The sequence below is a fragment of the Callorhinus ursinus genome, unplaced genomic scaffold (assembly GCF_003265705.2).
Source record: "Callorhinus ursinus isolate GAN/ISIS: 27379988/994484 unplaced genomic scaffold, GSC_fseal_2.0 scaffold4, whole genome shotgun sequence".
NCBI lineage: Eukaryota > Metazoa > Chordata > Mammalia > Carnivora > Otariidae > Callorhinus > Callorhinus ursinus.
Genome location: NW_027397066.1, coordinates 16,079,895 through 16,095,358, shown reverse-complemented (window position 1 = coordinate 16,095,358; position 15,464 = coordinate 16,079,895). Strand labels below are relative to the sequence as shown.

Sequence of the window (15,464 nt, the reverse complement as noted above, 5' to 3'; positions counted from 1 at the left end):
CTTTTAAAACACAGGTCACTTTCTCTCAAAGCCAGGCAGCAACTCCCAAATTGTTCTGGGGGAAGCCAAGGTCCTGACACATTGCCTCAATGCCCATTAGGACCATTAGCGCCCCCTTCTGAACTCCTAATACCTCTAATATAATACCTAATTATATTACCTCTATATACCTCTCCCTGGCTGCTTCAGCTCCAGCCACACATGTCTCTTTGTGGGGGTCTCTGCTTGGAATGTTCTTTCCCTTGAGGTCTGATTATTCTGCTTCTTTGGGTCTGTTGCAATCTTACTTTCTCAATTCAGCCTACACTGACTCCTCTCTTCAATACCATCACCTGTGTTTGCCCCACTTCAACCTCTAGCACACGCAATTCCTTTACTATGATCTGTTTATTTTTTTTCTATTTTCTTAAATACATATTTCTCTCTGTTACATATGATTTACTTATTACATTATTGCTGCCATTTGTATGTTCCCCCAGACAGGCATTTTTGTTTGTGCCAAGCGCATACAAGGTGCTCCATAAATATGTTGTTGAATGAACATTTTATGATCCTCTTGGAGAGTGACATGGTTCATAACCCTATTAAAGGCCCTGGTCCTGCAGTATAAATGCCCATTTAACTTGGTTTAACACAATATGCCACAAACTCATTTTTTTTCCAACATGCTATCAATATTTGACTTCAATATTCTATGGAACTGTGGTTTACAAATCATACTTTGGCAAATGCCATTCTTGTAGGTTGTATGGGATCGTTTCTGGGTTTTTATGCATGTTGGACTCCCTTTGGGAATACACTTGCCTTGCCCTCCACCTTCCCCAATGCTCTGGCCTATCATGGCTGCATGGGAAGCTCACCTTTTCCAGAAGCTTCTACCCAACTAAAGTATTTCTTCCTCTAGGTCCCCAAGGAAGTTATTCAGTGCTACTTAGTCTTGGCACCTCCTTTCTGTAGGCCTATGTGTTTGCCCAAAGGTGGATTAGTGACCTCCGTGGGCAGATAATTTTTTTTGATACTTTTATCTCTATTAGCATTTATTTTACTGCTTTGATACTTAAGACTTGAACAAACACATAGTAGCTCAAAAAATATGTGCTCTGTCATTTAGATTTGTATGCCTTCTATTTAACACACTGAAAAATGTCTTCCCTTTTGTCCACTAAGAATCTCTATTTTTAATTAACATAGGGTATTTCTTCTGCTTTACTTGTTTTTTTAGGTATCCACACACATGCAAGGCTGTGAACTTCCTCAGAATAATTCTCTTCGCTCCTCTTTTTTTTTTTTTTTTAACCTCCCTTTAGGACCTGACATTTTGGTCTTCTCTGTGGTCCTCATAATAGTTTCTTAAAAGCTTGGGAACTGGTTTCAGGGATAGACTGGTCATCCCATTTCCCCACCCTGCACCACAACACAGGTCACACTGACTGTGTTCCCCATCCTGCACCACAACACAGGTCACACTGACTGTGTTCCCCACCCTGCACCACAACACAGGTCACACTGACTGTGTTCCCCACCCTGCACCACAACACAGGTCACACTGACTGTGTTCCCCAATCTGTCAGCTAACTGAAGAAGTCAGAGAGCAGAAATGAGGAGAAGGAAAAAGTGGGGAGCATTGAAGACAATTGAAGAAAGTGCTGTTTTGAGCATTTTGTACTTACTTTAAATTATGAGGTCAGCAAAGTAGGAGAAAGAAAGTATTGCACACACGACTTTCTTTTGCTCTTTCCATTTACCTACTTCTTTTCCCTAGTACCTCATCTGTTCAAGCAAATCTAAGACGCTTAAAGTTCTCAGCTAGCCAGAAAGAGACAACTGTGTTGCTTTAGCCCTGGCAGGCTTAGGAACTGGCCTTCATCTAGAGATGACATATTAGGCTGAGGGACAAAGATAGCTTTTTAAGTAAGATTTATCTGTGTACAGATCCCATGGTTTATGAACCTGGTTGTTATGTCAGCCACCAATAAGTATGTGTGGAAAGAAAAAGAAGGTACTATTTAAATGTTAGTACTAGACAGGCAAGTGATAGCAAGAGATTGCAAGTAAATGGCAAACATAATAGTGCTAGGAGAAGGTAGAAGAATGACAGAGAAACAACACACAGGCAATACTTGGCTATAGCATCCAGATATACCTATAATGTGTATAATGTATACAGAGTCATTCTATTAAAGATCAGAAGCAATATTTGCAGAGCCCACCTCAAAGGTTAAAAAATAATTTGAAACCCAAATAAAGACATTAGATCATAAGGATCAGTATTTTTCATGACTTACTGGTCTGTTGTAAAATCAATTTATTGGGTTGCACAGTACTAAAGAGACAGAAAAAGAGAGACCAGAGCAAGAGACAGAGAATGCAGTAAAATGGAGAGTACTATATATAGTAAAGGTAAATATTGTTTTGTTAACAATTTGCTTCATTTGTGTGCATCTGTGTGTTGTGTAGGAAAACTGGGTTGTGATATAAAATATGTTTCTAGATAATGATGAAAATTTAAAACATGAATATTAGGATATAATTATAACTTACATTGATCAAGTAAGGGAAAAGATCTACATTTGGGAAATCTGTGGGATTAGCAGTAAATTTTTGCCAAATCAATGATACAAACCCCAACACCAACAAATGTATACACCAAAAGAGAAAATAACATTTTAAACTTGAGAATTTTAAGGTAGACCGACTATGAACTAGTTGAGAGAGTGCATCATACTCATCTTTGTATCCACAGCAGCCCCAAAGGAGGAATTCTATGTATGTTTGGTGATTTGAAGAGAATTTGATGATCTAACACTAACTATCTTAAGACTAGTGTATTTTTTTTGCAATTTCCTTTCCATATGAGCATTCACTAAAACAACTGTGGTCAAGTTTTGTTCTTATACACATATGTATAGTACATTCTTCTTTTGAGACAAAGAAGAGGTAGCTACTCTCTAAGCAGAATGGTTTTTAGAAGATGCAGGCCAGGAGTTTACAGATAATTTTCTGAGTAAACACCAGTTGGAGTGCTCCTGCTGTGTTCTGGCCCCCTGCAACCACCTCTGGACTGGGGACACGGTATTCCAGCATTGTCCCTCCTGCAGATGCTTTGGATAAAGGTGGATAAACCTCTCACTATGTCACTCTCCCTCCCAATACTATTAAATCAAAACAGAGAGTTTCATAAAGGGCAGAGACGGCACAAGCTTTTAATGACAGAGTAGCCAAGAAGCCTACATTTGTGACGGGGTGGACAGAAAGGTTTTAAGACAACTTCAAAGTGCTGTGTCTTCAAAAAAAATAACACCCATCAGTGTTAGTTGTACTATACTAATCTTTTCCATTTCATTAAACTATGTCATTTGGGGTTGAGCTTTTCTGAAGTCTCCATGAAACCATGAGAGTGTACACTGACTAAAATATAACGCTTGGTTCAACAGATCAGAAACCATCAAATACTTACAGTAACTGTAAGGAAAATAGTCCTTCAAATAAACTTTTTGGGAGTTCTGTGATTTTATTTCCATAGAGGACACTGAAAAAACATGATTTAAATGAAAAAAATTAGACATCAAGCCAGCATAACAAATTGATCCAACACATATGTATTCAGGCATATAGGAGGTTAGTAAGCACTCCATACATCATAAAAGCTACAGTTGAGTAAACAAACTTCAATTTGCAAATGTGTTTTTTCCTGATTATAGATCATATATATGCTTATGGCAGAAAGTTTAGAAATCACTGAAAAACAGGAGTACCTGGGTGACTCAGTCAGTTAAGCGCCCAACTCTTGATTTTGGCTCAGGTCATGATCTCAGGGTCATAAGATCAAGCCCTGAATTGGACTCCAAACTCAGTGGAGAGTCTGCTTAAGATTCTCTCTCTCCCTCTCCCTCTGTCCCTCCTCCTGCTCATTCTCTCTCTCTAAAATAAATAAATCTTTTAAAAAAAGAAAGACTAAAAATAAGAAAAATTAACCAAAAATGAACACAATTCATAATTTTATTGCTTTTTCTTAGAAATGTCCACTGTTCAATTGTCATGTTTTGCAACGCACACACACAGTTCATATATAATGAGTGCATACTATAGTAACAAAGGAGAACACTAAATGTGGAATTCATTACTCATTAAAGGGATGAGTTTTAGGCTTATCATACTGGTAAAAAATGAAAGGAATCTAGATAAAGGTAAGGTTTTTGCTACATAATGTGTATGTTTGAGAAACGTTAAGCTCTGTGAAGAAAGTGATCACTAATATGGTTACAGAAACATTTTTGAAATGTACGTTTCTCCAAAAATATGAACAGGAATGCATCCTCATGGTATTCACCTCTGATCAGCCACTAAGTATAGCCACCAAGTGCAAGCACATGGCTTAGACCCTTCAGTATACCTGGAGCCTAATGTTGATTTGAGTATGCAGTGACATTGTAACATTGGATTGATGAATGATCATTATTGGATGAGTGAGATGAAGAAATAAATTAGCAAGGGGCCAAATTAATGAATAATTAACAAACTGGGTGAAATGAGGGGATTTCAACAACAAATGAATCGAAATATGTTGACTCATCATATTGGCTATTAACAATAATTCTGAAATGATGCTTATCTACTTTTAACCCCCAAAAGAAGGGAACCACAATTATGAATAGGAAAAGATGGAAATTATAGTCCTTAGGGGAATAATATGGCAATATATGTCAAGAGCTGTAAAGACACATATAAAAATTTTTACTTAGTTTTACTCTTAAGAACTTAGAAAATAATTAGAGAAAGACACAATATTTTATGCACAAAATGTTAATCATGATATAACTTATAACAATGAAAAAATACATACAAATAAAATGGCTCCAAGTCCCAAAAAAGGTATTAAATGCATATTCCACATTTATAAAAATTGTATTTTGAAGAGTAATGACATGAAAGTGTTGATGATATAATGTTAAATTTGAAAAAAAATAATAAAGTAGTATATTATAGTATGATCTTAATTTTGTTTAGAAAAATATATACATGTATACATAGGAAAAAGCAGAAAATCTCTGGATGGCAGGCAATTTGCTATTCAGAGGTGATTTTAATTTGCATCTATATATTTTTCTTTATTTTTACATTCTCTGCAATGACCTTATTTCTTCTGAAAATGAGAAAAATAATTTCTTGGAAAGGACATGAAGGATGTCATAATATGTAAAGGAAAAAGCTGAAATAAAATCTAAATAATTAATATGTTTGGCAACAGTACATGATTTCTGTTTGGAAAGGAAGAAAATAACAATATAAGAGAAATGAATATGAGTGAGGGAAAGCTGTTGTTTCCTTTTAAGATGTCAGTGAGAGGTGGGATGTATTACAATATAGGAAGGAAATTCTCAAGGGAATAAATAAATATAGCTGGACACTATATTGTGTAAGGAGGCATTCCATTTGTATAGATCCCAGTGGTATAGTTATACAGTATAACAAAAAATTCACCTGTGCAGAATATAGATGCTTTGGAAAAGGTAAATCATTAGAGAAGAAGCCATTTAAAAAAATCAAAGAATAAAAGAGAGAATTCTGTATTGTCAGGGTCAAAGAGGTAAGGGAATTAAGAAAGGGTAAACAAAAATAATTGTATTATTTAAGGTCAGAAATAAGAGAAAAGAGGGCTTTTGGAAACACACATGAACAGATCAAGGCAGCACCGTTTCAGGATATTCAATGCAATACCATTCAACTGATTAATTTAACAATAGATATCATATACTTATTATGTGCCAAGAGCTTTACTAGGTTCTAAGCTTGGTGTCCAATTAAGCTGAATCCAACTGTTACTTGTTGAATGATCATCATTTGCCCTTGTGCCACCAGACTAATACAAGTGAGGTGAATGAAGTACTATTTCAAAGAGCAACCGAAAATAGCAATTTTGAATACTGAAGGAATTTCATATTTTGAGCCCATTGAAATATAAAAAGGAAATAGGATGCATATAAATTTTGGGGGACCCATAAAAGAATTAAGGAGCAAGTTATGAAACTAAAAATCAACTATAAGAAAAAAATATGGAAAGAGCACAAATACATGGAGGTAAAATAACATGCTACTAAATGATGAATGAGTCAACCAAGAAATCAAAGAGGAAATAAAAAAATACACAGAGACAAATGAAAATGAAAACATGATGGTCCAAAATCTTCAGGACACAGTGAAAGCTATCCTAACAGGGAAGTTTACAGCAACACAGGTCTTCCTCTCAAAGCAAGAGAAAATCTCAAATGAATAACCTAACAACACCAGAAGGGGCTAGAAAAAGAAAAAGAAATAAAACTCTAAACCAGCAGAAAGAATAAAGATTAGAGGAGAAATAAATGAAATAGAAACTAAAACAATGATAGAACAGATCAATGAAATAAGGAGTTGCTTCATGGAAAGATCTACAAAATTGATAAACCTTTAGCCAGACTCATCAAAAAGAGAGAGAGAGAGAGAGGACTCAAACAAAATCAGAAACAGAATAGAAATAACAACTGATACCACAGAAATAAAAAAGGATTATAAGAAAATATGATGAAAAACTATATGCCAACAAATTGGACAACTTGCAATAAATGAATAAATTCCTAGAAATATATAACCTCCCAAATGGAATCAGGAAGAAACAGAAAATATTTTTAAAATTTATTTTATTATGTTATGTTAATCACCATACATTACATCATTAGTTTTTGATGTAGTGTTCCATGATTCATTGAAGAAATAGAAAATTTGAACAGACTGATTACCAGCAATGAAACTGAATCAGTAATTTAAAAAAAACTCCCAACAAACAAAAGTCCAAAACCAGTTGGCTTCACAGGTGTATTCTACCAAACATTTAAAGAAGAGTTAATACCTATTCTTCTCAAACTGTTCCAAAAAATAGAAGAGGAAGGGAAGTTTCTAAATTTGTTCTATGAGGACAGCATTACCTTGACACCAAAACCAGATAAAGACACTACAAAAAAAGAGAGCTACAGGCCAATACCTCTGATAAACATGGATGCTAAAATCCTCAACAAAATATTAGCAAACTGAATCCATTAAAAAAATCATTTACCATGATCAAGTGGGATTTATTCCTGGGATACAATGGTGGCTCAATATTTGCAAATCAATCAACATAGCATATCACATCAACAAAAGAAAGGGTAAAAACCATATGACCATTTCAATAGATGCAGAGAAAAGCTTTTGACAAATTACAACACCCATTCATGATGAAGACCCTCAACAAATTAGGTTTAGAGGGAACACATTTCAATATAAGAAAGGCCATCTAAGAAAAACCCACAGCTAACATCATCCTCAATGGTGAAAAACTGAGATCCTTTCCCGTAAGGTCAGGAACAAGATATAGATGTCCACTCTCACCATTTTCATTCAGTGTAGTACTGAAAGCCCTAACCATAGCAATCAGACCAAGAGAAAGAAATAAAAGGCATCCAAATTGGTAAAGAAAAAGTAAAATTTTCCCTAATTGCAGATGATATATTTTGTATAGAAAACCCTAAAGACACCACCAAAACACTACTAAAACTGATAAAATGAATTCCATAAGGTTGCAGGATACAAAATCAATATATAGACATCTGTTGTTTCTATACACTAAATAATGAAGTAGCAGAAAGAGAAATTAAGAGAAAAATCCCATTTGCAATTGCGGCAAAAAGAATAGAATACCTAGGAATAACTTAACTAAGGAGGTGAAAACCTGTACTCTGAAAACTATAAAACATTGATGAAAGAAATTTAAGACAACATAAATAGAAAGATATTCCATGCTCATGAATTAAAGAATAAGTATTGTTAAAATGTTGACATTACCCAAAGCAATCTACAGATTTAATGTAATCCCTATCAAAAAACCAATACAGGGAGGAGCATTATGGCAGAGGAGTAGGAGACCTAAATTTCATCTGGTCCCAGGAATTCAGCTAAAGAGGGATCAAACCATTCTGAACATCTATGAACTCAACAGGAGATCAAAGAAAAGAATAGCAGCAACTCTATGAACAGAAAATTGACCACTTTCTAGAAGGTAGGGCCTGCGAAGTAAATCCGAGGCAATATTCGGGAAGATAGACCACAGGGGGAGGGGTCCTCCGTCAGGCACTACCGGCAAGTGATAGAGTAGCAGAGCACAAAATCTGAACTTTTAGAAGTCTGGTGCACTGAGGGATGTCACTCCAGTGGCTAAGCAGGAATGGAACCCTCGCTGGGACAGTGTGGTCTCAGGACACTCGGGGTCACAGGAAGACCGGAGGTGCCTGAGTGCGGCAGAGCTCCCAGGTATTGGAGCAGGGAAGCTGGCTGCAAAGACGGAGCCGAAGAGTGGGCTCTCAACTTGGGGTTGCCATAAACCATGATCTGCGGCACAGTCGGGCCAAGGCTCTTCCAGCAGGGACCCAACAAGCGGCAGATGAAGGGAGACTCCCCTTCCTCCCCCAGGAGGAGTGGTGCAGGAGTGCACCGCAGGGATCTGCTGGGTTTGGAGACTCCACACCGGAGTCAGGTGCCAGAGATAGAAATGCTGGGTCACTGGCCGGGTGATCACGGAGTGCGGCCGGAGACCAGGGAGACGGGAGTGACTGACTGCTTTTCTCTGGGGGCACACTGAGGGGCGGGGCCCCCGAGTTCTCGGCTCCTCCGAGGTGGACATTGGGAGGCCACTATTTTCACTCTCGTCCTCCATACCTGTGCGGAAAGCTTGCAGGGAACAAAAGCTCCCGAGAGCAAACCCAAGCAGATTACTTAGGCCGGCCCCAGCAAGGACAGGGCAATTCCGCCTCCCGCGAAGGCATCTGGGAACCATGGCAACAGTCCCCCTCCCTTCCCCCAGAAGATCAGCAAGAACAGCCAGCCAAAAACAAGTTTACCGGTCAATGAAAACGGCAGAACGCCAGCACTAGGGGAATACAGCAAACAGAATTCATGGCTATTTTCCCCATGATTCTTTAGTCCCTCAAAGTTAATTTTTTCAATTTTCCTTTTTCTTTTATTTTGAATTTTTCTTTTTCCCTTTTTCAACCAACATCTTATCAATCCCTTTTTTAAAAATCTTTTTTATTTTTCATTATTAGAGTCATATTCTATCCCTTCATAGTAGTAAACCCTATTTTTGGTATATATGTAAGTTGTTCTCTCTTTAAAATTTTGGGATACATTTTCTTCTAACAGTCCAAAATATACTGTAAATCTCTAATGTATAGCTTTGTTCTAGTCTGCTGCCTGATCACATTCTTTTTTTTTTTAATTTCTCTTCTTTCTTTTTTTAACCAACTTCTTATCAATTCCTTTTATAAAATCTTTTATAATTTTCACCTTTACAGTCATATTCTATCCCTTCATTGTATTTACCCTTATTTTTATACATATATAAGCTTTTCTTTCTTTAAAATTTTGGGAGGCAGTTTCTTCTAACAGACCAAAATATGCCCCAAATCTAGAGTGTGGCACTGATCTATTCAGCAGCCTGATCATATTTGATCATATTCTTTTTTTTTTTAAACTTTTTCTTTCCTTTTTCTTTCTTTCCCTTTCCTTTCCCCCAGTTTCAGGGCTCTTCTGATTTATTTAGTGTATATTTTTCTGGGGTCATCGTTACCCTGTTAGCATTTTGTTCTCTCATTCATCTATTCTCCTCTGGACAAAATGACAAGAAGAAAAAAATCACCTCAAAAAAAAAAGAACAAGAGGCAGTACCAATGGCCAGGGACCTAATCAATATGGACATTAGTAAGATGTCGGAACTAGAGTTCAGAATGACGATTATAAAGATATTAGCTGGGCTTGAAAAAAGCATGGAAGTTATTAGAGCAACGCTTTCTGGAGAAATAAAAGAACTAAAATCTAACCAAGTTGAAATCAAAAAGGCTATTAATGAGGTACAATAAAAAATGGAGGCTCTAACTGCTAGAATAAGTGAGGCAGAAGACAGAATTAGTGATATAGAAGACCAAATGATGGAAAATAAAGACGCTGAGAAAAAGAGAGATAAACAACTACTGGATCACGAGGGCAGAATTCGAGAGATAAGTGATACCATAAGATGAAACAATATTAGAATAATTGGGATCCCAGAAGAAGATGAAAGAGAGAGAGGGACAGAAGGTATACTGGAGCAAATTATAGCAAAGAACTTGCTTAATGTGGGGAAGGAAACAGGCATCAAAATCCAGGAGGCACAGAGAACACCCCTCAAAATCAATAAAAAGAGGTCAACACCCCGAAATCTAATAGTAAAACTTATGAGTCTCAGGGACAAAGAGAAAATCCTGAAAATAGCTCGAAATATGAGCTATGTATCATTTCTACCACTGTATCCTACAATGGTAGAAACATTAGATTGGCAAGAGACCTATCCACAGAGACCTGGCAGGCCAGAAACTATGGGAATGATATAGTCAGAGCACTAAATGAGAAAAACATGCAGCCAAGAATACTATATCCAGCTAGGCTGTCACTGAAAATGGAAGGAGAGATAAAACGGTTCCAGGACAAACAAAAACTAAAGGAATTTGCAAACATGAAACCAGCCCTACAAGAAATATTTAAAGGGGTCCTCTAAGCAAAGAGAGAGCCTAAAAGTAACATAGACCAGAAAGGAACAGACACAATGTACAGTAACAGTCAACTTACAGGCAATACAATGGTACTAAATTCATATCGTTCAACAGTTACCTTGAATATAAATGGCTTAAATGTCCTAATCAAAAGACACAGGGTATCAAAGTGGATAAAAAAATAAGACCCATCGATATGCTGTCTGCAAGAGATTCATTTTAGACCCAAAGACACCTCCAGATTGAAAGTGAGGGGGTGGAAAAATATTTACCATGGTAATGGACACCAAAAGAAAGCTGGGGTGGCAATCCTTATATCACACAAATTAGATTTTAAGCCAAAGACTATCATAAGAGATGAGGAAGGATACTATACCATACTTAAAGGGTCTATCCAACAAGAAGATCTAACAATTATAAATATCTATGTCCCTAACATGGGAGCAGCCAATTATATAAGTCAATTAATAACAAAAGCAAAGAAACACATCAACAACAATACAATAATAGCAGGGGACTTTAACACCCCCCTCAATGAAATGGACAGATCATCTAAGCAAAAGATCAACAAGGAAATAAAGACTTTAAATGACACACGGGACCAAATGGACTTCACAGATATATTCAGAACATTCCATCCCAAAGCAACGGAATACACATTCTTCTCTAGTGCCCATGGAACATTCTCCAGAACTGATCACATCCTAGGTCACAAATCAGGTCTCAACCGGTACCAAAAGATTGGGATCATTCCCTGCATATTTTCGGACCACAATGTTTTGAAACTAGAACTCAATCACAAGAGGAAAGTCGGAAAGAACTCAAATATATGGAGGGTAAAGAGCATCCTACTAAAGTGGTGGGGGGGTGGGAGGAACGGGGTGGCTGTGTGAGAGACATTGAGGAAGGTATGTGCTATGGTGAGCGCTGTGAATTGTGCAAGACTTGAATCACAGATCTGTACCTCTGGAACAAGTAATACAATATATGTTAAAAAAAAAAAAAGCTAGCAGGAGGGGAAGAATGAAGGGGGGGAATTGGAGGGGGAGGGAACCATGAGAGACGATGGACTCTGAGAAACAAACTGAGGGTTCTGGAGGGGAGGGGGTGGAAGGATGGGTTGGCCTGGTGATGGGTATTGAAGAGGGCATGTTCTGCATGGAGCACTAGGGTGTTATACACAAACAATGAATCATGGAATACTACATCAAACACTAATGATGTAATGTATGGTGATTAACATAACAATAAAAAATTAAAAAAAAGAGTTAACACCAGCAAAAAAAAAAAAAAAAAAAGACTGAATGGGCCAACCAGGAAATTAAAGAAGAATTAAAAAAAATTCATGGAAACCAATGAAAATGAAAACACAACTGTTCAAAATCTTTGGGATACAGCAAAGGCAGTCCTGAGAGGAAAGTATATAGCAATACAAGCCTTTCTCAAGAAACAAGAAAGGTCTCAAATACACAACCTAACCCCACACCTAAAGGAGCTGGAGAAAGAACAGCAAATAAAGCCTAAACCCAACAGGAGAAGAGAAATAATAAAGATCAGAGCAGAAATCAATGAACTAGAAACCAAAAGAACAGTTGAACAGATTAACGAAACTAGGAGCTGGTTCTTTGAAAGAATTAACAAGATTGATAAACCTCTGGCCAGACTTATCAAAAAGAAAAGAGAAAGGACCCAAATCAACAAAATCATGAATGAAAGAGGAGAGATCACAACCAACACCAAAGAAATACAAACAATTATAAGAACATGTTATGAGCAACTCTATGCCAGCAAATTAGATAACCTGGAAGAAATGGGTGCATTCCTAGAGATGTATCAACTACCAAAATTGAACCAGAAAGAAATAGAAAACCTGAACAGACCTATAGCCACTAAGGAAATTGAAGCAGTCATCAAAAATCTCCCAAGAAACAAAAGCCCAGGGCCAGATGGCTTCCCAGGGGAATTCTATCAGACATTTAAAGAAGAATTAATACCTATTCTCCTGAAACTGTTCCAAAAAATAGAAATGGAAGGAAAACTTCCAAACTCATTTTATGGGTCCAGCATTATCTTGATCCCAAAACCAAAGACCCCATCAAAAAGGAGAATATCCTGACCAATATCCTTGATGAACATGGATGCAAAAATTCTAACCAAAATACTACCCAATAGAATCCAACAGTACATTAAAAGGATTATTCACCACGACCAAGTGGGATTTATCCCTGGGCTGCAAGGATGGTTCAACATCCGCAAATCAATCAAGGTGATACAATACATTAACAAAAGAAAGAACAAGAATCCTATGATCCTCTCAATAGATGCAGAAAAAGCATTTGACAAAGTACAGCATCCTTTCTTGATCAAAACTCTTCAGAGTATAGGGATAGAGGGTACATACCTCAATATCATAAAAGCCATCTATGAAAAACCTACAGCGAATATCATTCTCAATGGGGAAAAGCTGAGAGCTTTTCCCCTAAGGTCAGGAACGCGGCAGGGATGTCCACTATCACCACTGCTATTCAACATAGTATTAGAAGTCCTAGCCACAGCAATCAGACAACAAAAAGAAATCAAAACATTCAAATAGGCAAAGGGGAAGTCAAACTCTCACTCTTTGCAGATCATATGATACTGTATGTGGAAAACTCAAAAGACTCCACCCCAAAACTGCTAGAACTCATACAGGAATTCAGTAAAGTAGCAAGATATAAAATCAATGCACAGAAATCAGTGGCATTCCTATACACCAACAACAAGACAGAAGAGAGACAAATCAAGGAGTCGATCCCATTTACAACTGCACCCAAAACCATAAGATACCTAGGAATAAATTTAACCAAAGAGGCAAAGGATCTGTACTCAGAAAACTATAAAATGCTCATGAAAGAAATTGAGGAAAACACAAAGGAATGGAAAAATGTTCCATGCCCATGGATTGGGAGAACCAACATTGTGAAGATGTCAATGTTACCTAGAGCAATCTACACATTCAATGCAATCCCCAACAAAATAACATCCATTTCTTTCAAAGAAATGGAACAAAAAATCCTAAAATTTGTATGGAACCAGAAGAGACCCCAAATAACCAGAGGAATATTGAAAAAGCAAAGCAAAGCTGGCGGCATCACAATTCCGGACTTCCAGCTCTATTACAAAGCTGTCATCATCAAGACAGCATGGTACTGGCACAAAAACAGACACATAGATCAATGGAACAGAATACAGAGCCCAGAAATGGACCCTCAACTCTATGGTCAACTTATTTTTGACAAAGCAGGAAAGAATGTCCAATGGCAAACAGACAGTCTCTTCAACAAATGGTGTTGGGAAAATTGGACAGCCACATGCAGAAGAATGAAACTGGACCATTTCCTTACACCACACACAAAAATAGACTCCAAATGGTTGAAAGATCTAAACGTGAGACAGGAGTCCATCAAAATCCTAAAGGAGAACATAGGCAGCAACCTCTTCGACCTCAGCCACAGCAACTTCTTCCTAGAAACATCGCCAAAGGCAAGGGAAGCCAGGGCAAAAATGAACTATTGGGATTTCATCAAGATAAAAAGCTTTTGCACAGCAAAAGAAACAGTCCACAAAACCAAAAGACAACCGACAGAACGGGAGAAGATATTTGCAAATGACATATCAGATAAAGGGCTATTATCCAAAATCTATAAAGAACTTATCAAACTCAACACCCAAAGAACAAATAATCCAATCAAGAACGACAGATGTTGGCAGGGATGTGGAGAAAGGGGAACCCTCCTACACTGTTGGTGGGAATGTAAGCTGGTGCATCCCCTTTGGAAAAAAGTATGGAGGTTCCTCAAACAGTTGAAAATAGAGCTACCATATGATCCAGCAATTGCACTACTGGGTATTTACCCCAAAGATACAAATGTAGGGATCCGAAGGGGTACGTGCACCCCAATGTTTATAGCAGCAATGTCCACAATAGCCAAACTGTGGAAAGAGCCAAGATGTCCATTGACAGATGAATGGATAATGAAGATGTGGTATATATACACAATGGAATATTATGTAGCCATCAAAAGGAATGAGATCTTGCCATTTGCAATGATGTGGATGGAACTGGAGGGTGTTATGCTGAGTGAAATAAGTCAATCAGAGAAAGACATGTATCATATGACCTCACTGATATGAGGAATTCTTAATCTCAGGAAACAAACTGAGGGTTGCTGGAGTGGTGGGGGGTGGGAGGGATGGGATGGCTGGGTGATAGGCATTGGGTAGGGTATGTGCTATGGTGAGCACTAGGAATTGTGCAAGACTGTTGAATCACAGATCTGTACTTCTGAAACAAATAATGCAACATATGTTAAGAAAAAAGAAAAAGAAGAAGATAGCAGGAGGGGAAGAATGAAGGGGAGTAAGTCAGAGGGGGAGACGAACCATGAGAGACGATGGACTCTGAAAAACAAACTGAGGGTTCTAGAGGGGAGGAGGGTAGGGGGATGGGTTAGTCTGGTGATGGGTATTAAAGAGGGCACATTCTGCATGGAGCACTGGGTGTTATGCCCAAACAATGAATCATGGACACTACATCAAAAACTAATGATGTAATATATGGTGATTAACATAAAAATAAAAAAATAAAAAAAAAACTCTTCAGAGTATAGGGATAGAGGGCACACACCTCAATATCATAAAAGCCATGTATGATAAACCCACAGCGAATATCATTCTCAATGGGGAAAAACTGATAGCTTCCCCCTAAGCTCAGGAACACAGCAGGGATGTCCACTATCACCACTGCTATTCAACATAGTACTAGAAGTCCTAGCCACAGCAATCAGACAGCAAAAAGAAATAAAATGTATCTGAATCAGCAAAGAAGTCATC

The 15,464-nt window shown here is 37.6% G+C and overlaps 1 protein-coding gene across 2 annotated transcripts in view; it reads right to left on the bottom strand.

The window, feature by feature from the left end:
- The window catches only part of SLIT2 (slit guidance ligand 2), a 360,710-nt gene that overhangs the window by 85,079 nt on the left and 260,167 nt on the right, over nt 1-15,464 (bottom strand). For both annotated transcript variants that reach the window (XM_025887763.2, XM_025887764.2), the window contains exon 12: nt 3,458-3,529. In XM_025887763.2, the coding sequence (XP_025743548.1) occupies nt 3,458-3,529 (72 nt within the window). The remainder of the gene's footprint in view (nt 1-3,457; nt 3,530-15,464) is intronic.